Genomic DNA, 25,042 nt, shown 5'->3' on the forward strand with positions numbered 1-25,042 from the left:
TCTCTAAGGTTGTGACTGTACGTCTGTATTATATATACACACGACCATTCCTGTATGTACTTGCTTCTGAGTTTACATAACATTTATCCATAATCGTCAAAGCTTTTTGGGTGTGAATTCAGCAGAGGCCTAAAGCACTCGTGTAGCAACATTCCAGTGACCGAGACTCATGTACATAGCGTTATATTCAGCCAAGGCCCCATGTAGTCTCCGCGCACATGGACATACTTGACATAAACGCCGCTTTCTTTAGTGCCAAATTCCAGAAGCACAAAAGCTCGCACTAGTCTTGAATGTTGAATAAAATAGCAAAGGCCTAACCCGCCCTTGAACCCTCTGAACATCTGTTCTGTTCAGATATCGGCCTTTCTACATGAGCTACCCTAATGCACGCACATCCAAAGCGACATCTGGTACATAATGACACTGTGTAAGTCACTTGCCTTACTTGTGCCGCCAGTGATAAACCATGTTCAGATGGGCCTATTTAAAAAGGCATCTGTCCAACCTTGGCCCAGACTTTTTTCGTCCGATATTTAGCCATAAGTTCTCTGTTATTGGATGTTAAAAGTTTGATCTTCACATAAAATGTTTCTAAGGTCATAGAAATCGTTACACAAAACCTAGCACACGTATCAAATTATAAAGTAAGGCCTACTTTCCCTTGGTGTAGTTCTTTCTGAACAAGAGTTTAGCAATAGAAAATTTAGTAACGTTCATAGTCGACTTGTGTTTCCTGGTGCAGTATTTGAAGCAGTTAAATTTAGTTCAGCAATCGTACGGCGATGAAATTTGTAAATATATGTTGAATGAACTGCATAACGTTGTTAGCTGATGAATTATCGGTAGGCTTACGTAGACATTGTTGTTTCTGTATTTTGTAGCAAATTTGTCAATGATATATCCAGTCAACCAATGAATTTGTTTGTTATTTTAGCGTTGTTGTTGCATTAGTTATGATGTGGACTGTTGTTGACAGGGAGGATCTCGTGCTATTGCCTCCTGATCGTGATCTGACGTCAAGACAGCCAGATATTTACGCTGGATTGTTCACATCATAGTTGCGCTTGTTATCTTCTTGTTATCTGTTTGTTGCGAATCTTGGTCTATGAGACTTGGACCTTGGTCCATCAAAACCTTTTGTCATTTCTGTCGCATCCTTTTCTACAATAAACTCAGTGTGAGCCAAGGAGCAGCATAGGACCTATTTTAAGACAAAATTGTCTTGTATAAAGAGCTTAATTAACCATCATATATACAAATTTAATTACAAAGCCCACATATTCATTACCTAGGGACATACGCATATATCCAGCATACATACACGCATGTGGGTAGTGGGACCCATACATATTACACACATAAACGCACTGACACACCAACTTGGGCGTCTAGAAACATTCATACATACATGTACATGATCAGCGAATCCTTCGGTGGAATATATGTTGCAGAAATCTGTCACTTGGCAAACACAAGTAGTGCTTTAAACTAGTGACACTTTATATGCCATAACCAAATACTGTGTTAAACAGGGTTGCCCAGATGCGTTGTCTCCCTTTCCTGTGATCCCAGGCGAAGAAGAATACCACAAAGTTTGAAGCTATTGTATGCGCCGTGTCAGCAACATAGCACAAAAGGACACCTATGACAATGTGACATAGCTCATGTTAAGACAATGTAGGATAATTGTTTTATAACACGAGGAAAAACAACACGCACGGAGTAAAGCGTCAGTTGTGTAAGGAAAACCGCGGGAGAGATCGCACGTATAGTTGATCTAGATAGGCTTATATAGTGGTTCTTTCATTATTGGTACCGGTAGCATTATACGCGAAGATTTATAAAGTGCCGTCAACGATGCTATGGCTTTGTTCCTAAGATTAGCTGCACTTGATAAGTTCCTTAAATACTTGGCAAATGATGTAAAGGCTCACATCAGCAAAGCTGATCCTGTTTTACTTTCTAGTACATTATTGCTCTGTTCTTGTTATATATTGGCATGACGTCGCGTTTTTGTATATTCGTACGAGATATTGTTAATATATTTGCTCAATTTACAAGTGGATATCTCTTTCTTTTATTTTGTCTGAGTAATATTCTGTTTTTCTTTTCTGTTTGTCTATGTATAGCTCTGTTTTATTGGTCACAGGATATGTCTGTGTAGTTTGTAACGACCATAGCCATTGGTTTACTATTGCGATGGGTTGACCTTTTGCTGTATATTCAAACTCTATTGGCTGAAACTGTATGTCACGTGGTTTTAGTCGATTACGTATCTTGTCATTGGTTCCATCATATCAGTGTCATTATCATCTAATAAAATATTACACAACATATCATCTGTGGTGTTTGTTTTCTGTCTGATAATATCATTGAAGATCATGTATGTAGATAGAGCAAGCAAATCAAAACACTCTATTCTAGATGTATTGTATTTATTTATTTGATTTGTACTGAAACTGGTCATCACGACATTATCTGATAGCGCGCTAATGTAACGGAGCGATGGGACGGGGACATGAAGCATCTCTATCGCTTTGTTCCAGCGTTCCATTGGATCATATCTTCGCCCGATAGCATCGTGACATCGTACCTGTAATAATGATGGAGGGTCAGTGATCGATAAACAAAGCTTGAGACTGTTGGCCATTACTGCAAGAACAGCTGTATTCTTGTGACGTCATGTGACGCCTTGTGATGTTACATCACTATGACATAGCCTATGTCAGACTAATAGAAATGACAACAGTATAACGTTACACCCGGAATGCTTACTGATGAAACTCTTTAAGGCAAAGAATATGTATTACTGTATCTTTACTCGTATGAATTACAGTCCACACATCCATATAAGTCACACTGAAAAGTCACGAAATCCCCTTGGGCGGCGAACAGGTCTCCCAGCAGCTGTGTGGTAGGTGTTGCCAGTATTGGACAATACGCTCATATTGGTTCATGCTCTGGTGCAGATGGTTCAACGTCATCATCAAGGTGTGGACCAATGATAGCTGGTGGGGGTTCCGATGTTTTCAATAGATCTCGCCGATTTCTCCTGTAGTTTCCTCTTTCTGGGATAGAAATAATGTATGATCTTGGAGTGTTGTGGGATGGAGTTACGACTGCAGGTTCCCACCGTTTTCCCACTCTAATTCTCGCGGTTTCATTGGACTGTAACGGAGGCAAATCGGTAGCGTGTCGGTCAAAATTGAACTTCAGGGTATCCTGTCTGGATCGGAGCTGGATCGGACATCCTTCTGCGTTTTAGGTTGTAGAAGTTTAGAGGTGACTGGCAACTTGTGACTTGGATTCAGGCATTCCAGAGATTGGAGTCTTACGGTAATCCAGTAAGGGGAAGAACGGATCATTTCCATCTTCTGTGGCTTTGCAAAGCTCTTCACAGTCTAAATGTGTCCCTCTGACATACTGTTGGACTGTGCGTTTATCGGGCTGGAAGTCGTAAACTTAAATCCACAGTCTGTAGCGAACTGTTAGAGTTCTCCGGAAGCAAATGGGACGTTGTCGGCTATGAGGTCGTCTGGTATAATACCAGGACGTTAGAACATAGATTTCAGATGGGTGATAACTGCTGAAGCTGTTTTGTTGTTCAGTAGGGCGATTTCAGGATATTTGCTGACGTAATCAGCAACTAGAAGATCTCTAGTTGGTTAAGGGTAAAAATGTCAGCACCAAGTCTACACCATGGGCGATCTGAGACAGGGTAAGGCATGAGAGGTTCTTCGGTGTTCTTAGGTTGGTAAGTCGCACATGTAGAACATTTGCATAGACATCTTGTCAGTTATTTCTATACACATACCTGACCAATAAAGGACTGTCCCGGCTTTCGTCTTGTATATAGACTGTAGTCTATTACAGTACCATCAGATGGTATCTTCTCCCCAACTTCGTGGCGACGTCTCATCTGGTCGTATCACAAACTTAAAAGCTCTTAGAAGGCATGGTTTTGAGTTGCATTTCTAAAATTTCTGTATGCATAGTCACACTGTCAGCATTAAAGTTTGAGATCAGAACCTTTAATGTTTTTCTAGATACGGCCCTGGGTATAATCACCATACTAATCAATGTTATACGCCGCCTTGATATCTGTGACACAAGTAAATCAGGGGAATATGGCACCTGGGTGACATCACTTCCCCATACACGGGCACGTTTTAACAGTAGAACGAATATACCATTATAGCCTAGTATGTCTTTGACGGCACAAGCAAGTATTTCTACATGTCATGATCTGAAAACTGAAGACTTTCAGTCTGTCTAGTATAGCTGGGCTTTGCAGTTCAATACTTGATATTGAACATATTTATTTATTTGATTTATTTATTTGATTGGTGTTTTACGCTCAAGAATATGTCACTTATACAGCAGCGGCCAGCATTATAGTGGGTGGAAACCGGGCAGAACCCGGGGGAAAACCACAACCATTCGCAGGTTGCTGGCAGACCTTCCCACGTACGGCCGTTGAACACATTCAAGAGGCGTTATTGACAAAAATTGCAACAAATGATGGTTACATTTTGTTATATTTTATTATTTTATTTTAAGGGAAGTGTGAAACTTAAAAGCTAATGCTATAATAGACTAAAAAAACATACGGGGATGGTCCTTTTATATGCACAGTCAAGCAAAATGTCTGTACATGATCTGCCATGGAAAAAAGTGTGAATGGTAAAATGATACTGATGACCGGCTACCAAACTGGCATCCCGACAAGCCCTATACAATGTCTGTGAACTGGCATCCCGACAAGCCCTATACAATGTCTGTGAACTGGTATCCCGACAAGCCCTATACAATGTCTGTGAACTGGTATCCCGACAAGCCCTATACAATGTCTGTGAACTGGTATCCCGACAAGCCCTATACAATATCTGTGAACCGGAATCCCAATAAGCCCTATACAATGTCTGTGAACTGGTATCCCGACAAGCCCTATACAATGTCTGTGAACTGGTATCCCGACAAGCCCTATGCAATGTCTGTGAACTGGTATCCCGACAAGCCCTATACAATGTCTGTGAACTGGTATCCCGACAAGCCCTATACAATATCTGTGAACCGGAATCCCAATAAGCCCTATACAATGTCTGTGAACTGGCATCCCGACAAGCCCTATACAATGTCTGTGAACTGGTATCCCGACAAGCCCTATACAATGTCTGTGAACTGGTATCCCGACAAGCCCTATACAATGTCTGTGAACTGGTATCCCGACAAGCCCTATACAATGTCTGTGAACTGGTATCCCGACAAGCCCTATACAATATCTGTGAACCGGAATCCCAATAAGCCCTATACAATGTCTGTGAACTGGCATCCCAACAAGCCCTATACAATGTCTGTGAACTGGTATCCCGACAAGCCCTATACAATGTCTGTGAACTGGTATCCCGACAAGCCCTATACAATGTCTGTGAACTGGTATCCCGACAAGCCCTATACAATATCTGTGAACCGGAATCCCAATAAGCCCTATGCAATGTCTGTGAACTGGCATCCCGACAAGCCCTATACAATGTCTGTGAACTGGTATCCCGACAAGCCCTATACAATGTCTGTGAACTGGTATCCCGACAAGCCCTATACAATGTCTGTGAACTGGTATCCCGACAAGCCCTATACAATATCTGTGAACCGGAATCCCAATAAGCCCTATACAATGTCTGTGAACTGGCATCCCGACAAGCCCTATACAATGTCTGTGAACTGGTATCCCGACAAGCCCTATACAATGTCTGTGAACTGGTATCCCGACAAGCCCTATACAATATCTGTGAACCGGAATCCCAATAAGCCCTATACTATACTTATAACCTGAATAACCTGAATAGTTGTTTGTTACTGCCTGTATTTATTTTAGTTATCTGATGGGTATTTTACGCCGTACTCAAAAATATTTCACTTATACGACGGCGGCCAGCATTCTGGTGGGTGGAAACCGGGCACAGCCCGGGGGAAACCCACGACCATCCGCAGGTTGCTGGCAGACCTTCCCACGTCCTGCCGGAGAGGAAGCCAGCATGAGCTGGACTTAAACTCACAGCGACCGCATTGGTGAGAGACTCCTGGGTCATTACGCTGCGCTAGCGCGCTAACCAACTGAGCCACGGAGGCCCCTACTCAATACTTAATTATTCATCCCTTTGTGGAGGTAAAATAAGAGTAAATAAGAGATAATCAACAATATGTCCAGAGCATAGATATGCATTCATTGGTGGTTTGGGCGAAAACTCAGTACAGTTTAAAGAAAGGAAAACAGATGGTACAACCAGAGTTATTTAGAGACGTGAAAATAGACCTATACACCACATGCTTGGTGCTTGGTAACTCTATACATTAAGTTTTAATTAGGAATTGATACGAGGCCATGGTGTGCGTCAAGATTACCTGAACAAGCTGAAAATATGGCACATTACTCGTAAGGAATCAGTCCCCTATTAGCACCATACTTCTTACAGCTCGTGCGTTCTCTACGTTCGCTTTACATTACTGTCACCACCAGTAAATTTTGTACAGAAATCTTGATCAACGCCGAGGTCAAACGGGTCGCTGTAATGAGGCAGTAAGTGATGCTGGAAAACACAAACAACCCGACTTGTGTCTAATAATACTTTATATACAGGAATTCTCTTTGTCTAAGTAAAAGCTGAAACAATTTTAGTGCTGAATGCTGATCAAACAGTTCCGTTCGAGGACGCAAATGGTGAGGCTAAGCCGAAACAAGCCTCTCACAAGCCCCTAAGGTCATGCTTATCTGGCGATGATGTAAAGCGAGCTTATAGAGCGCCACATGCGCCTAAGGAGTATGTTTTAGCACTTTCGTTTTTCAGAAATTATGAATGCAAGTCTGTGTATTTTAGTGTGCAAAGTCTTTTTCGCCGCCAGCCAGTCATTATTTGAGCATGCTTGGTATCAAAATAATGGAAATTGTCTGTGGATGCTGGATAACCATTCATCGTACCATTGTATCATCGGCGATGGCACGAAGCGATAGCAGGATGATGCCAAGCATTTTACCATCACTTCATGCCATCGTGTCATCGCTTCGTGCCAACATGCCATCGCTTCGTGCCAACGAGCCGTCGCTTCGTGCCATCGCCAACAATACTCACGTGACAAGAGCAGTGAACTGTTTTCTGTTTCCGACACTTGTCCAAAATTTTGCTAGATGGGTGGTATTGGAGATGGGAACCACTCTTCTATCCGTTTAAATTTTTACTCATAAAAGTTGTTTTCTTATTCTATGTTCAATTTGAAAACCGGATTAGGCCATAAGCGTGAACCGTCGTCCCTACGATGGCACAAAGCAATGGCACGATGATGCGAAGCGATCGCACGATGGCACGAAGTGATGGCACGATGGCACGAATCGATTACTCCATTGCAAGAAGCGATGAGACGATGTTACCATCAAACCACTGCTTCGTGCCATCTTGTCATTGCTTCGTATCATAGCTTCGCATCATCGTGCCATTGCTTTGTGCCATCGCCGGGAGATGGAACGATGGTACGGTGGTATAATGATGGCCTTATACCTTCCAGAGATATGAGTTTTAATGATGAAAGTATGGAATTCGGAGCGAGAGGACTCCAGATGTTGAAGGTTTCGAGTGACGTCCCCTTGGCGTTGCTAGGCACCCTCCTAGCTGCTGACATAAAAAAGGTCCAGATTTTGAGGGTCAACCTACGTCAAGATTTTTATGCCTGCCTCCTCACAGGCAGGGCAAATATGCACCAATGCTCATTGGAAATTAATAGGGATCTACGGCCGTAACTCACGCACATATGATTAAAAGGCAAAACAGGGTTCAGGTGACGTAAGCCGAAACAGCGGTGTCCTCGGCTTACAGTAATAACTCTGTGCTGATTGGTTAATTGATAACATGGCGGCGTTTTTGATTTTCTCAATGTGCGCGATTTTGCTTACTTTGGACTGCGATATATCGGTTAGTCAAAATCACAAAAATAAAATGATATGCTTTTGTAGCTTATTTAGTTGAATACTGTATCGATGCATTTGTAGATCTGGTCTAGGGTTGGCTTTCAACTTAGAGCAGTTTAGCAACTTCAATAAATAACACAAGCCGATACATGATTCAATGTTTTGGTCATAAACCATTTTTTAAACGGAAATATTCAATCATGTACCACCTTGCGTCATATGCTGCAGTGGACACAGTAATCTACACTGCAGGCCTTCTCAGTGGAAATGAAAACATCTCCTTTATCGATATTTGTAAAAATAACTTTGTCTAATCTGGAACTACTTTATGTTATAATAATGGGGATATAGAGATAGCCCACATCACAAAACGACAGCCAAGCGGATCAGCTTCATAATACACACCGTTTTGCAATAAACAATTCTTGCCAACGTCGGCTTCTTTGGCTGGGAAAATTTCGACATATAATGCATATCCCTATATAGGTGCCTGGATTCATGTCCGAGTGGTCATCTACGCATTAACACAATGACTGATGAGTCAATCACTGATGCGATCGCTGTGAGTTCAAAGCTTGAGTACAGCGTAAAGAACCAATCAAATAAATAAATAAATAAATATCCCTATATATGATAGGCCTCGGTGAGAATGTTTATATATTTATTTGATTGGTGTTTTACGCCGTACTCAAGAATATTTCACTTACACGACGGGGGCCAGCATTACGGTGGGAGGAAACAGGACAGAGCCGGAGGAAACCCACGACCATCCGCTGGATGCTGACAGACCTTCCCACTTACGGCCGGAGAGAAAGCCAGCATGAGCTGAACTCACAGCGACCACATTGGCGAGAGGCTCCTGGGTCATTACGCTGCGCTAGCGCGCTAACCAACTGATCTCGGTGCGAATAAGACGAAATATTATAACTAAGCTGCAAACTTCAGGGGGTTTTTTAACGTTTTAAAATGCTGTTAATCTCTGGTGGTTCGCTTCAGCCGGGGTTAGGGGCGGTATCTGAACAGTATAGCAATCAAAGCAACGGAGAAGGATATATTTTGTTAAACGACAACGTATAAACGTTGAGTATTGTGCGTTATTTGGATGCTAATATTTTCACCTGGGTAATCCCTTATCTTTCACAGCATCAGTGAAAGAAGTGCTTCCCTTTCTTAATGGATAACCATACGTCGTTATTTGGTACAGTTGTGTTAAAAATTTCTCAGGAAATTGGTCTTGCCAATATTGACTCGGAATGGTCATTGTTTATTAATTTGACTGCGTCTAGTTTAACGCCACACTCAAGAATTTTCCACTTATGCGACGTCAGTGAGTTTTATGGGTGGAGGAAAAAGGAGGCCGCGGCATAAACCACCTTTAACATCTAACTGACACACTCCCCACATGAGTCCTACAGATATGCGCATATTGATGGAAGACAAGTGATATTAACGAAGGTTACAAGCTGTGCGAAAGGCCACAACACATAATGGCCCAAGAGTTTGAGCGGGAAAATCTACAAATTACCCATTCAAAGCTGGCTTGTGAAGTTTGTGTGTCCTAGATTGAAACTTAGACAAAGCACCTGACCATTGGTATACGAATGTCTCACTTTCCCACTTTGCCCACTTTCTTGACATTCGTTCACAGACGAGATTACATGGTCAGAATCATGTTTTTACAACAGACGTAATATTTCGTCTGGTTAACACAATCATGCATGTGTTCATTTAACAAGTTCAATGTGCCGCGTCCAAACTCTGAGCCAAATGTATGAAGGTTTCCATTGGAGACAACCTGTTTATTGTTCCCTTTGATACTTATGGGGACTTGGGTTCGAGTCTGAGTGATCTCTTGTAACACATGAGTGTTACCTTACCAGTCTGCGCGCAGGACCTCACCTTAAACGCATGGATGAACAATACTGAGACTAGAGAGCATGAACTCTAATTACACAGGGCGGGAAAGATTAAGAAAACTACGTTTGAAAACAACCGACAAAGACATGGACAAAGGAATTGTTTCACAGTCAGTTTTTATTGTTGACGCGTGGTCACGTGATGATGTAAGTGACGTACTGTACAAAGATAGCCAACAACACGAGTCATTTAGCGAGGCTATAAGGAATGGTGGGCCATCTGAGAGAGGGAAGCGGCTAGGTGGTGCCGAGATCGCCCTGTGACACACTGCAAAGTGACAGTCACCTGGCAGCACAGCCTCTAACACACAATCCGCACCTAACAGTCCAGTAAGAAATGACGGCATGCGTATCTAATACAAATGTATGTAAAATGCTATAAAACCAGATGACAGCCTGGGTGATTGTGCACAGAAATGTAAACCTTAAACACATTCGCTCTTGGTTCTCTACTTATACTCAATAACTGTGATGATGGTTGTTGGGGTGCGATCTATTCTATCTGGCACAATGCAGTTCAGTTATAACGCACTTGAACGGCTTCTGGGGCAAAACAGAAATCGTTTGGTCTCTAGTTTAATAGCACCTTGTTTACGTCTAGATGGGAATAGCTGAAATCCTTCGCGATGCTCATTTAGTCAAATCAGACGAAAATTGCTGAACAACACGAAGTAAATAATATTAAACGCAAGTTTCTACAGCCAAAAACAAAGTGTAACAGATAAAAGCCATAAGAGGGTAACAATTAAGTCTTCTCTACGGTGCAATGCCATGGCTGTTGGAGGATGTTAGATCTATCAACAGAAATTCATCAGAAAGTAATATTTATTACTTAACAGAAATGTGACAAAACCGACATCTAGTCTTACTAAAAAGTTTTGAAACATGTGCGGAAGACAGAGACAATGCTAAAAATAAACTCTTGTGTCTAGCCACTGAGGACAGCAGTCACCTACTGGCAGACAGGAGTTACCAGCTGTTATATTTATGGCACTAAATACTGTTAAATACAAAGAACACAATACAAATGTCAAGTTAATTTCTTCTGCTATTTTGAACTTAAATGCCTTCTACTGGAACAGGTGAACTATGCAAACCCATTAAAAAAAAAACACACTTATAGGGACCCAATGCTTAGATTTTCATTGACTTAGACCTCGGACCAATAAGATGGTTTTGTGCCTCTTAATACAACCTATGAAAATATACAACTGACTATTCTGAAGACTGAGATCGCCCCTACAGGCCCAAATGGATTTGGTTGGTCTATATACATATGTTACTTTCAAATGAAACTAGGCCATAATGGACAATGCAAGCTGCTAAGAACTCTATCCAATGAAAATGATGAATCCACGACCCGAAATCTCACCTCCGAACATTCTAGCCCTATTTTTGTCACAAATAACTCTGCCTGATTCTAACCAAGACAATGCCAATTATGAGTAATGAAAAAAACAGATTTACATAAGTTTTGTAAATGAGGCTAAAAAAGCCTTGGTAGGTTGAACATGCAGATAAATGTAGCCTCTTTCAGAAAGCAAAGGGCTCTTATGAGACTGATCGACTGTAGTGGGGTGCTCAGTCACCTTATATACAGCTTACCACCAGCATTAAGTATTGCTTTCCCCGAGCTCCCACAAGGAGTGACTGTTGGGGGTTAAAGGTCGAGGTAGGGTATAGTGACCTAAGTGGTTTGTCCTGAACAGCTACACTGCAATTCGCCCATAAACTGGACATCTATCAAATTGGTCAACTAGATAAAAAGGAGATGTATGTTTGTCATTTATTACAAAGGTTTACTTTCGTTTGTACAAAAAAAGCCTGTAGTGGATAGGTAATATTAGGGCTGGATTTTTCCATTACCACCTTAGGTTCCATATGAGCAACACATCAGATCACCCTATCCATGACAGGGCACATAGGGTAACACAAAGCAGTTGATCAGCACAATTTGACAATATCATCACCATGGAAAATCAGTACAGACTTACTTCTCAGTTATTAAGGAATCTCTTGGCAACTGTAAGTCATTAGTCAACATAATAAATAGGAACACATAAAAAGCTTAAATCGATATTAGGTTGAATTTATACACACACGTACACTTATATGTACATTTTGAGAATGGCATAAATAATACTTCATGAGAACACACAAATAATATATATCCAGACCACTTGTAGAAGCTATCACTATGTACAGTAATATAATCTTGTAAGTCATACAATACAGTTCCAAGAATTGGGCTAAATTTATAGATATCTCTATATACATTATAGACACATGTTTCAGTCAACTGACTGGTCTCCAATAATGAAAATAATGGAGACCACATTCTGAATACAGAGTATCTGTCTGCACTACATCAAAACAAATCCACCAATAATATCTTATGTTCTTCAACATACATTGCAGTGTACACATTCAGAACATTCATCGGTTCCGGATAATCTCACAACTGGTCGCACAGTAGCACAAATGTCAATATACGATTAAGTCTGTTTATTTATGAAAGCAAACTGTTCGATGAACCAACTCATTCTTAATAAAGATGGATACTTGTGTTGTTTGTTGAAGAGAGTCTGCAGTTCCTAAATGCCTTGAAATGTCATCTAGGATATGATGGCCCTCTTCTCTGTGACAAGTGAAAACCAAGAATTGGTACAAATTGAGAATCAGTTTGGCCCAAATTGAACGCTAAAGTGAAACACATTTGTCTGCCGGGAATGAATACAGCCAACATAAAACAAGACACCACTGAACAACTGTAGCCGAACCGCAGCTGACTGGCCAGTAAGCTGTTATCACCTGGTAGTCCCTCAGCCAGTGCTAAGACAGAACTACATATATTTACGTTGTCCTTGTTTCTGTACACTGGAGACAAAAATGACTGTCTGTGTCAGGAATATGTATCAACTGTAGAAAACATAACGACAGCAAAGATATTGCAATGGGCAGAAAAAAGCTACTCAACTGACACACCTCTCATAGAGAATAGGTGAATAGCTGGGGAGAGACAGCAGGCCAGTCCACTGAACAGTGATCTTTGGTACCATCACGGTGTAGATCAAGAAATAAGCTTCACCTGCTACCAAACACTAGGCTGGCTAGTATATATATATATATATATGAGGAAAAAAAACAGTGATATGCTTTAGTCCAGTATACACTGTCGTGGCAGAGAACTGTCTCTGACAGCATTGATCGCCAGTCACTTTGTACAGGTAATATAGTGGTCCTCATAGATACATGTACATGTACTGTACATGTCAGCATATTTACACATGAAGAGATGAGCAGAGTAGTCACTGAGTCCTCGCACTTTGGAAATTCGTCAGATGAGTAATTCCCTTGTACAGTCCCTTGGGACACTAAACTGTCCAATGGGTCAGCTGTGAGGTTTGTCCTCAGTTCTTGCTTGTGTGCTAGACTGGATACAGACTGAACTCAGAGGTTGGGTAATGGCAAGCAGATATGGCAATCAGAATAACCAGTCAGCAATACTTCAGTTTCCTCCAGTATATGATTCCAGAGAATGGTTTCTTGTGCCTTCCACTGTTTCCTTGGACTATACATGTATTTCTACAGATTAGTTTCTCTCTCCTGGGGTTCCTTGGAGCTGTGTCCATGCCACCGTTTCACAGAGCAGTTTCTCCAATTTGGGGTTCCTCAAAGCTGTGACACACATGCAGTCCATCCAGACTATGGCTCTACAGAATGGTTTCTGTTTCCCAAGACTCCTTTGAGCTGTGTCCAACCTACGGTTCCACAGACCAGTCTTTCTAGGTCAAGGTTCTTTAAAGCTGATAACTTAAATGTAGCCATCCAGACTATGGTTCCACGGAATGGCTTCTCCAGCATTTGGTTCATTCAGAAACACTACACATAAGTACACATAAGTACAAGTATTCCCTTCAAACTGACAGAGTTCCAACTGTAACTTCATTCATGTACAGCCCTCTTTGTGGAGAATAAACAAACCTTCTCAAGAGGCAATGTGCCCAAGCATTTACACAGAGACTATGCTTGATGCAGTTGGAACCAAGGGCTGTAAGTCTATTTCCTCTTTCCTTCTGTGGATGTCTGTTTCGCTCCAGTGGTCCATCTGTGATTGGAAATCCATAACAAGTACCACCTCTATTTGGTGCTTACACTGCTGGGCTCTGAAAACACACAGAACAACAATCTTTAGATAGTAATTAACACCTTCAAACCACTTACCAGTAAGCATTTCCACAATTCTGATAAACGACATTTTTGAAAGTAAGGAAACTGACAAATTTTCCTTAGGTTCTTCCATACACCCAGTAGTTTTTCAATGTAAAGCATTGTATAATATACACCCAGTAGTTTTTCAATGTAAAGCATTGTATACTATACGCCCAGTAGTTTTTCAACGTAAAGCATTGTATAATCTACAAACTGCTGTCACCTCCAGAAACACCACACACACAGCAACTATCTACACGTCTGCACAATGCCATGTACTTAGCTGCATATTTGTGAATATCATAATTATTATTCTAATACCCTGCACAAAAGCAATGATTCATCATGCAAATTATCACAAGCATGCAGCTGTCTGCTTTCTCCACAACATCCAATACATCATGTATCATGGAAACCTGTTTACTAGCAGTGTGTTTGTTATCAGCCCATCAGGATGTAATACATGTCTGGCTGGCATCCCTTCTTCTGGATTAGTACTTACATGATTTTCCATTGTAAATGCTAGCGGATTAGCACAAATTTGAGCATCCATTTGTGGGAGGGTGTGAGCTCCATTAAGCAGTGAGGAGGAACACGGACTGAGGCCGCATTGTTTGCCTGTTGTGTTGGACATACCAGTCAAGCAGGATGAAGGCTGGTAGGGGGAAGGGAAATTGGGACGATGGTATGTGGGCAAGTCAGCAACTGTAAGTGAAGCAAGTATTAAAGCCATAAGCATGACACAAGCAAAGCATCAATGTACAGCATACTGCACAAAAAAAGCAAACAAGCAAAATAAAAAAGCAACACCATTTTGTTTAACATATTTTCTCAAAAGCACCTACTGTCAAACACTTAACAAACAGCATGGGTATGTATAATATTTAACAACATCACTTTGATTGGGAGACATCTGACGTTTTCTTTTGGTAAATCTCTATCCATGCAATATTATGTTGTGAAAATGAATTAGTTTTTTTTGTAAAGTTAACATGTACAAAAGAGACAAACCTATTCACTGTGGTGATGTACATGTATGCCTGTGTGTTTTGCCATGGACTGTGGATGTCACATGAGATCTGATACTGATCTGCTGAAGAACTGTGAACTAACATGCAGAGTTACTGCCCTTGGCTGAGCCTCACCTGTTGATGGCAGGAGTGTTGTTGGCTGTGACTGTGACTGAGAAGCTTGTGAATGAGCTTGCTGAGCACCTGCCTGGGGACGATGACTGCCTGACTGACGCCGGTTACCTGTTCAATAATGTGTTAACAGGTCTGTCAACTTGGGCACTTTACGCTGACTTTTTACACGCTAATAATAACTACAGAATCATATATGATATAATTTTTTTCCAAATTTTCATCTAGCAGAGAAGAGATTTGATGACTACCAATAATTAAAACCATTCAAAAAGAGAAAAATCACCTAATAAATGATCAGGGGGGAGCTGCAAGTAGCGCATTTACTGCTAAGTAGACTTTAGATAAGTGCACTTCATCTCTCACTACACACTGTCGTGGTTGTTGACATGACCCTGAGAAGATTCACTGAAATCATTCATACGCTATTTCAGTTGAATCTATATCGCTGAAAGTTAAAGCCTACCTTGTTCGAGCAACTGCTTTTTTCGTTGTGACTTTGGGTAAGGTTTATGTACCACAGCGCTGAAGTTACTATCGGTGCTGTATGGACTAGTGGGTCTGGGTGCCCTGTGACGCCGGTGATGGTGCCGTTTACCTGCATAACGAGGTGACAATCCAGGTACATCAAGGTAATCACACACCATTACATATTATCACAGAACAAAGATCATTTTGAAAACTGCAGACACAGGTACAAAAACCAGAAATTACTACATATGATTTGGTGTAGTTAACATAATTTTAGCATTGAGCAATGTAAAAGCTATTTTCTCTAGATGTGGAGAGAACTAGAGATTTGCTCATGAAAGCACTACAACAAGCAAGGGAAGCAACAGCCACAGAAATAACACAAATTAAATGATATGGCTTATGGAGACTCTGTAACTTGTTTTACCGACAAAGTTGGGATCATGCAGAGTTTATGAGACACCAAGATAACAAATGTATGAAGATGGGATCTGATTTGTATAACGGTAATCATTAGAGTGTTATATAAAACAGTACATCCGTGGCACCATGCTTGGAGAAGTGAATCAGCTGAAGAAATGGAGCCAAACCGAGACTGATATGGGAGTTCAAACAGAGTTGTGTCCCTTCACCCACCTGCTTTAGGATCAGACACAGTTGAGCCAACCACCGTCAAGCCAGACAACTCTGCTGCCTTAGCGACAGCACTAGCAAAGTCCGCCTCTGTGAGAAAAGAGCCATCACTTGAGCATGCACTGGAACGGACACTACTGCAGCTAGTGTTGCTGTTATCAGTGACACTGGCCCAGGTGGCTAACATAGAGCCTGCAATGGGATGACGAGAATGGTATGACATAGACGATGCAACAGTCAGTTCGTTCAGTCAGGAATGGAGGCAGAAACCTGGTGACTTAGTGACAATAAGGTTAATCATGCTGGTTAGTGCTGGTGCAGTAGGTGATTAATGAGTCAGATTTAAGAACGGTGAGGAAGTACATGTAGATTATTAAAAGTGTGTCAGTGAAAGCCATTACAACTGAGGTTGTCAGCAGTGGGAGTAAAATTGGTTATGTGGTCAGGGAGAGTCAGGTAACTGGTGAGCGGAGAGTGACAATGAAGTGACAGTTGAGTGACAGTGTGGTGAGTGGTAAGTGACAAGTGAGTGACAGTCTGGCAAGTGGTGAGTGACAATCTGGCGAGTGATGAGTGACAGTCTAGTGAGTGGTGAGTGACAAGCAGGTGAATGGTGACTTACAATCAGGTGACTGGTGGAGAGTTACAGTGAGGTGACTTGTGAGTGGAGTGACAATGAAGTGAGTGGTGAGTGACAGTCTGGTGACTGGTGAGTGACAAGCAGGGGATGGTGAGTGACAAGCAGATGAATGGTGAGTGACAAGCAGGTGAGTGGTGAGTGAGGCTATTGGTCATGCTGTTAGAGAGTGACTAAGTTCTACAATGTAATGGGTGAATGAGGCTATATGTAGGTGAGTCACACAATTAGTCAAGTGAGGACATCATAGTGACAGGTTAGTGAAGGAAGAGAATTAAGCCATGAAGAATGATAGTGATGACCTCAATAGTCTGGTTAGTCATTGACAGAAACCAAGTTATTTGAGAATTACTTTTAATACCAACCAATCTCCTTGATCCATGCAGCAATGGTCACGGTGCAAATCAATGGGAGATAGGATTTCAGGGGACAAAGACATATGTGACTGGCTGTAGGGGATATGATGGGGTGATAGCAGTAAGCAAGGCATGTGTCAAGTGCTGACGTTTAAATACTGGTCAGAACACAGTTACAAATGTAGAGAGAGAAGACGTTTAAGTTGGAAGTAATTCAGGGGACAGATGAGATATCAATTTAGACCTAGAGGACTTGGAATGACCCTGTTATAAGTAAGCTGGCCATTTTCCAAAGGAGTCTACATGTATTTGTATATGTCCGTCACATACATGTGATCACATGAATGATATTTAGTCATACAGTGAATTGTTAAATGCTTATATCCCTGGTCTCTTAAACAATTTCTAATAATATAAAATGTATTTACATTTCTTTTCCACACCAGCATCAGTTCACTTTAATAAAGCATACCACTTTACCATGTTTGTGGGGAAAGTTAAAAACGAGCTTGACAGTGAGGGAACTTTCCTGCCTGCCGTTATTAGGGTCCAAGCTGTCCAGTCTACTGTTCATTCCTGACTTTGCAATAATTTTTTACGGGCAAACTGGTAACTTAGTTATTATTCATGTAATACAATGGTCAATGGTCTGCTCAGATTGGACCTGAGTAGACATTGTACAGGGGAAGTCACAGTACTTGTGGCATATATAGTGTTATGTATGATAAGGTGTGACGAAATGATGACATCCTGTATCATGCTAATGCATTCTGGGCTGTACACTCACAGCAACAACAACACATGCTTTACTGTTTCACAGTTTACTTTTTGGATTGAGAACACAACAGACCCTGTATTAAGACATGATGGTCTCAGCTACATAAACACCACAAATACATTACATATGGAGCATGTCATGAATACTTCAAATATAATTCAAATCACATTTTTAACCAGATTAAACATATGATGATAAATATATTAAAAACAATTTAATTTAGACAATTTGTCTAGACATTTATACAATTGCATGTATAGACAATAAAGCTGGCACAGGCCACAGGCACCATTTTCAGGAAGCACAAAATAGCAGTACAAAGCACTCTCTAGGTCTCTCCATAAGCACCCCATCACCATTTCTCTGTTCCATATGCCATGCATATTCTCATTCACCATCTACATTTGTGTTGGTTCATAATGTATTACATTAATCAAATTTTACCAAGGGAGACAACTCTGTTAGCTGTGTTGCCCTATAGAGAATAACAGAATAATGTCCCTTCATAGACGGAAATGACATAAACTGCATACTACACCAAGAAGATTCAAAGAAATAAGGGATCCAAATACATTCTTGTTTTAAAATTTTAGTTTTATTTTACGTGTACTTTAGATTATTCAAGCTCATCTGAAAATCTTGACGGTTTAGTTTTGACATGAAGCAGCCATGATACTGATAGTCTACATAACCAGGTACGCATGGAGCAAATTGTTGTAGCAAACCCTGATCAAGCCACATGTTTTAGTGATTCTCCCAGAACCTGTATCTCCGTACATGTGCATGCACATCTTGATTATTTGTACCAGATTTCAATGATACAACTGCAAGTCTAACTCATCAGATGTCATCATCTTGGATAACACTGGTTTCAGAACAGAGAAATGGCTGCCAGCAAAACTCAGTCTACTATATGAAGAGTGGCATATGATCATGCTATGTTGGCTGAGCGAAAACAGTTTACCTGTGGCACTGCCCATCTCTCCTGGGGCGTCACTGCCGGACTCACCCGTGTAATCAGGTCCACATTCCGAGACAGGTGAGTCTGGACCCCGTGAGTAGTGGTCAAAGTCCACACTGAGCTGAGGACCCACTGACGTCATCTCTATCCTACAACATCAACAGTCATCATATAAACCTTACATTACATAACCTGTATCTTTTTTCACTTTTTCAACATACATTACCTTGAATACAGTTTCAAAAGAAACCTGGATGCCTAAAAACTTTAGATAACATTTTAACCAGAGAACAGTACATGTTCATGTTGAATAAAAATATTTTCTTTAAGACAGCAGCAAGACACATATAGGCATTTCCTTAGTTTAAATTAAAGAACAGCACTGAAAAATATATTAACTAAGTATCATTTATCCAAGAAATTCAAATCTTTTTTACGTGTATTAAGTGGGACAAGTGTGGAGTCAGGAGAGCAATTGGCCGAGCATAACAAATGCAATATTACAGCTTCTAATGCAGAGATAGTCTACAACATTTTAATCAAAAGATCCTTCATGATCACAGGCTTCTAGGAGCCAAAACAACAAATACATAAACAATCACCTTGGGTGACAGAATAAAAAACAAAAACAAAGGGAAGGAAAAGAACTTAAGAGGAATGCAGAAGAACAGAACAAAGAGAGACAGATGTGTCTGGAAACATACAGGCAGGCATTGCTCATCATACTGAGCGGTAAAAAGAGAATGATTCCAAATGCACAAAACAGTCAAATGTTCAAGAAACAATAAACACTTGTGGGTGGCAGGTCATAACGTGGAACAACTGTGAACCTACAGAAACTGTCTCTAGATATATGGATACAGTGTAGCCAACATCCACCTGAGAAACTAAAACAAGATTCCTCCAAGGTGAGACAAAATAAGGCAATTCCTTAACACAAAAGCCCAAGTGGGCAGGTGAGAACTGATAGGTGACAGGAACATGACAGGCAGATGAGGCAAATAAAAATATCTCATTCACATCTCGCTCGCTCTTTCTCTCTGGACAACGGGAGGCCACAGACTGAACAAAGGGACAACATCAAGCCTACCTAGCGGGTAAACAGGAGGAGTGGACGGTCTCCCCTGCCAAACTGGGTAGGGAGGACTGACAGGCACGGTCCATGAGAGGGCCGTCCTGAGAGCCTACCATACTGGAGCACTGTGACCTGATTGGGGGCGTCGGACCCCGCTCCGTGTCACTCATGTATCTATACTCTCCCTCAGGGAGTCCAAACTTAGTGCCCCTCATGGGCGGGGCAGGCCCTATCTGCCCCGGGTCACCCGGATAAAAGGCAGGGTAGCCCCGGTAATCCACACCTGGTCTTTGAGCTTGAGAATAGATAGCCTCCATAGCTTTGGGATTGAAGCCCCTCATATCCGGGCTGGGACGTAAAGGAGTCCTTCGGTCACATTGTAAAGTTTTGGGTGAAAAAGGTCGGGGGTCTTGAAAGCCCGGAGAGTAAGGGCGATACTCTGAATCCGAGTACGACATAGTCCTGGGCTGTATTTGCGACCAATCAACCATTTGTGGATAAGAGTGGAGAGATGATTTGGACACAGGAGACAGTGGACTGCGATTCATCACAGGTCGGTTCACACTTTGGCTGCGGGGTGACACACACCTCATCTGATGGCTAGGCGAGTCAGGGGGAGTTCCCATTTCACTTGGGGGCGGAGGATGCTCTGGGGGAGGGGGAAGAAGCTCCGCCCAATTCACAACTGGCTGTTTTAGACTCTGCTGCTTCATCCCTCGATGCATTTTTCTCCTTATAGGCATGCCATTTTCATCTGCAAAACAATTGTGTGGAATTGTAAAACATTTTCAAACAAATGTACTGCTACATGTGACTGACTTGTATTTATGTTGGTTTACTTTTTAACAGAATTTACAACTTTTCAAAAGCCATAAAAACCTCAGCTGGATATGTATGTAGTGATATAGTCATAGGTTTTTACTGTTAGCAGTAGAATAATAGATCACTACATGGAATGTTCAGACAGAGACATGTATAATTTGCTTATATTTGAGAGAGTTGAGGCCAAAGAGGAGTGAGTGAATGAAGATAGAGAAGAGAGGACAACACGTACACCCACTAGTACCTGTAGTATAGCCACTGCTGTCTCCTGCAGGGCTATGACACCCATCTGGACCCTCAACGGGGTACTCCGCTGAAACAAGACAGTCACATAATGAGTACATGCATGCTAAAAATACCATTCAACCATATAAATGTGATATCTGTAAATCCCTTTTCTGTAGTAGCAGTGAGTGTTAGTGACTAATGGGTCGGTATGGTTTCCTGACCCATGCAACTACACCATTATTTCATGCTGAAACTAAATGCATATGATTTAATGATATGGAAAGCAGAAAGAGCCAGCTACTTCACTCCACTTAAGTAGTATTAATCTGGATTGCTGAAACTATTGAAAAGAGGGTTACCTATTCATTGTATTATATCTGATAGCTGGTATACATGTTGCTATCAACACAAACTGGCACCTTTACCATTGCTGACACAATTTGTTTTTTTTTTTTACAGAAATTAAAATTTTCTATGGAACATTCTTTAACAGGCAAACACAATTGTATTTTGATATCCATCTGAAAAAGAACTTAGATGGTAACCTATTAAAACCAATAAAAGAAAATACAATAAAAAAATCTCAAAAGAGACTTAAGCCAAAAGGTTTATCTGTCTACAGGTGCTGTTCTACAGAGAGTATGAGAGAAAGTTAGTAAATGCCATGATGGTGACATGTTATGGCTTACCCAGGGAGTATATGGTGGTAATACCTGTGTTGGGTCGACTGTTGTCAGTGTTTGACCCACTACTGTTAATATCTGGCTTAATACAACTGTCACTGGAGCCACTGCCCTGGTGAATATAGCCCTGGTTGATTGGTCGGAATACGCTCTCACCCTAAAACAAACAGCAAATAGGAATGCTCAATCTGTGACAGTGACAGTTTGTTCTGAGTGACCAAACCCTTATGACCTTGAATATTCAATGTCAGAGTCCGTAAAATTTTTTGTATGAGATTAGTACTTTAGATTCTGTACAATTAGAGAAAACCAGAAAAAGGATGACATCATTTCTTTCTAGACATTCCCACGAAGTCCTTTCACAATGTTTGCTCAACCCGAGTTCATACTATTTTTTGAAGAAAAAAAACCTGTGGAAAAACAACAGATAGACGCACAAGCGAGTTTCTTAGTTATCAACTGAAATGATGCTAAATCTTGACAAATCTTTTAAAAGAGCCACAAAATTTTCTTGCTTTGTTTTTTGATCCATGTCTAATCCAGTCCCCGAGTTAAATACTCACAGGCAGTGGTTTTGGAAACTGTCCCCCAGTGTTGATAATTGTAGTGCTGGCATAAGGAGCCACAGGTATGGGAACTGTGTTAGGTTTGTTGTAGAATGTTTTCATATGAGGTAACAGGCCTGCTGTGTTGTAAACATTTTCCTCTTGAGCATCTTTGTCTAACAAGTTAGTAAGGTCAGGTGGCATAGAACCTACAACCAGAATCAATATATATCCATAACAAACATATTCACAACACCCATGAACAAATATTCATCAGTTGATAAACCATCAACACATATATGTTATGGCACCCCTCATTCACACATATTCATCAGTTGATAAACCATCAACACATATATGTTATGGCACCCCTCATTCACACATATTCATCAGTTGATAAACCATCAACACATATATATTATGGCACCACTCAATCCACACATATTCACCCCACATATCTTTATCTGAGGATTTCACCACTTTCTCACCCAAACATATTCATTACAAAATAACCGATCTATTCATTATAAAACAATCCAGTTATTCACTACAAGGTTCCCACTAGATTCATTGAAGGATAACCCACATATTCATTACTGGATCACTCGTATATTCATTACAGTAATCCCCAATATACATACCAGAATCACCCACATCTTCATTACAGGATCACACAATACTGTAGAGAAAAGTACTCATTAAATGATCCTTTATTGAAAAGATGTCCTTATTCCTCATATGTGTATGTAAGTTTAAGTTATACTACCTTGGAAATGGCCATCTTTTCTGTCATGGTAACCACTACTGGACATGCTGTTATCATTTCTGTGAAAAGAACAAATAATCTTCCTTTCAACAAAATGAGGTAGATTAGAAAAAACGATGTATACGCTGTTACAGCCTAGCACATCTGATTTTTTTTTAGTGTATTTTAATACAACTACATGTTTAAAACCATTTGATTCACAAAAAACTTGCAAACAACTTTGCAGACAATCGGTGATTGGAGGTGACCTAATAATTCCATAATTACATCATTGTTAGAGTGCTGCTATAACAGTGCTGCTATAACAGTGCTGCTATATCACTGTACCTGATATGCTCCTCTGGAGGTTTGTGGACTGGCACTGCAAGAAACAATACATACTCATTACACCACAGCTAAGAGAGGGGAAGAGAGAGAGTGACAGGCTTTTGTACACTTTCTACACAGGCATGCACATGTGCATGTATATAATTACAGTTTCTATAAAAGTAGCATGACAGACTTTCTTTTTCAAACTGGCTATATTTTCAGAGAAAACCATGTTGTTTAGAGTCAACTGTCCTGTGCAGCTAACCATTCTATAACAATCCAGCCTATCCCTGGACAGCCATCAAAGAAGTGGATTTATTGATCCATTCAACTCCTAAGAATGACAGCTTCTTCAGGAAATGTCAGCCATCTCTCTTTAAGTAGTCTCTGAATCAATTTTAGTATTTTCTGCAATCCATTTATTTCCAAGGAAAATCAAAGTGATACGAAAAAACCTATTGATTTTAACTCAGCCATTTATACAACACTTTTATGTCTCTTTTGAACACTTCTAGCTTTCCCGCATTCTGGTTACAAAAAAAAAAATGGAAATACGAACACAGAAGAATCTTAGCATGCTTGCAATGTAAGTGTTCCGAGTGGAACTGAATAAAGCATTAACCAAACAGCACAAATACGGGCAGGTTACAGCTAGGTTTGGATACAATACTCACCATTATACATGCTGTTTTGTACCAACTTCTTACGACTTTTGCGCTTTCTGCACAGCCAGATGCTGAAGATACACAGGGCCAGCCACAAGGTGCCCCCAATTGTGCCTATGAGCATGCCGATAAACCAAGGCTCCCTCATTATGCCTACTGCCTCTGGTTCTGTGGAGAAACAAACATGTACTCTACACTTGTAGGTCTTAATTTTCTACAGTCACATAAAATACATACACGAGTAACAGCAGGTACTTCTTGTGCTTGCTTTGAAAAGCTGATTACAGTATCCAAAGTTCATACACATCATGCATCAAAAAAGTAACTTAGTTTTGGAGAAAGAATGGTTTTGTCTACTTCAGCATTAATTCTGACTGGCCAAAACTTTCACCTGTTCTGAAGAAATTGAAAAACTATTCAACAAAATGAAATAAATACACTATCAAACTGTGAAAACCTGAAAAATACAAAGCACATCAGTAACAATGCCACCTATCAAGCAAAAATCACTTGAAGTTACCAGCAGCTAATAATAGTAATGTTAATATTAATATAAGCCTTCCAGCATTTTATAACATGTGTATGGTGATGCTTGCTGGAAGATATAAACTCAAATAAAACACCAACATAAAAAAGCACCAAATTTAAGCCTTCAAAAACTTTTCAAGACAACTGAAGATATCCCCTGGCAGATTCCTGAAAAGTAGTCTTAGTCACAGAGAGTTGTCACAGCCTGCATACAAGTCAGCTCACCCTTAGTCCCTCAGGCAATGTGCAGTCTGCCTCACAGCACAGCAGGCTTGCAGATGAAATTATCAAGTTTAACAGGCAAATACTGACTGGACTCAGACAAACAAAAGATTGAATGAAGGGCTATCAGAAT

At 40.8% G+C, this 25,042-nt stretch overlaps 2 protein-coding genes across 3 annotated transcripts in view; one reads left to right on the forward strand and one right to left on the reverse strand.

The window, feature by feature from the left end:
• Positions 1–4,741: 4,741 nt before the first annotated feature.
• LOC135464936 (sporozoite surface protein 2-like) lies at positions 4,742–5,836 on the forward strand. The gene has a single exon (XM_064742527.1). It carries the CDS (start codon positions 4,742–4,744, stop codon positions 5,834–5,836), a length of 1,095 nt encoding a protein of 364 aa, XP_064598597.1.
• Positions 5,837–13,055: 7,219 nt separating this feature from the next.
• LOC135461920 (roundabout homolog 1-like) overlaps positions 13,056–25,042 on the reverse strand; it is a 224,465-nt gene continuing 212,478 nt past the window's right edge. The window contains exons 23-35 of one of the 2 annotated variants that reach the window (XM_064739205.1): positions 24,169–24,327; positions 23,513–23,546; positions 23,186–23,244; positions 22,438–22,628; positions 21,881–22,031; positions 21,208–21,276; positions 20,157–20,895; positions 19,115–19,215; positions 16,338–16,526; positions 15,697–15,828; positions 15,234–15,341; positions 14,591–14,793; positions 13,056–14,042 (exon numbers count right to left, since the gene is read on the reverse strand). In XM_064739205.1, the coding sequence (XP_064595275.1) occupies positions 14,028–14,042; positions 14,591–14,793; positions 15,234–15,341; positions 15,697–15,828; positions 16,338–16,526; positions 19,115–19,215; positions 20,157–20,895; positions 21,208–21,276; positions 21,881–22,031; positions 22,438–22,628; positions 23,186–23,244; positions 23,513–23,546; positions 24,169–24,327 (2,150 nt within the window). In that variant the 3' untranslated portion in view covers positions 13,056–14,027. Of the gene's footprint in view, positions 14,043–14,590; positions 14,794–15,233; positions 15,342–15,696; positions 15,829–16,337; positions 16,527–19,114; positions 19,216–20,156; positions 20,896–21,195; positions 21,277–21,880; positions 22,032–22,437; positions 22,629–23,185; positions 23,245–23,512; positions 23,547–24,168; positions 24,328–25,042 lie in introns of both variants that reach the window. The other variant, XM_064739206.1, reaches the window with a different exon arrangement.

The sequence above is a fragment of the Liolophura sinensis genome, chromosome 1, assembly GCF_032854445.1.
Source record: "Liolophura sinensis isolate JHLJ2023 chromosome 1, CUHK_Ljap_v2, whole genome shotgun sequence".
NCBI lineage: Eukaryota > Metazoa > Mollusca > Polyplacophora > Chitonida > Chitonidae > Liolophura > Liolophura sinensis.

Coding starts and splice junctions, on each gene's coding strand:
- LOC135464936 (XM_064742527.1), top strand. CDS start 4,742: ATGTCTGTGAACTGGCATCCCGACAAGCCCTATACAATGTCTGTGAAC.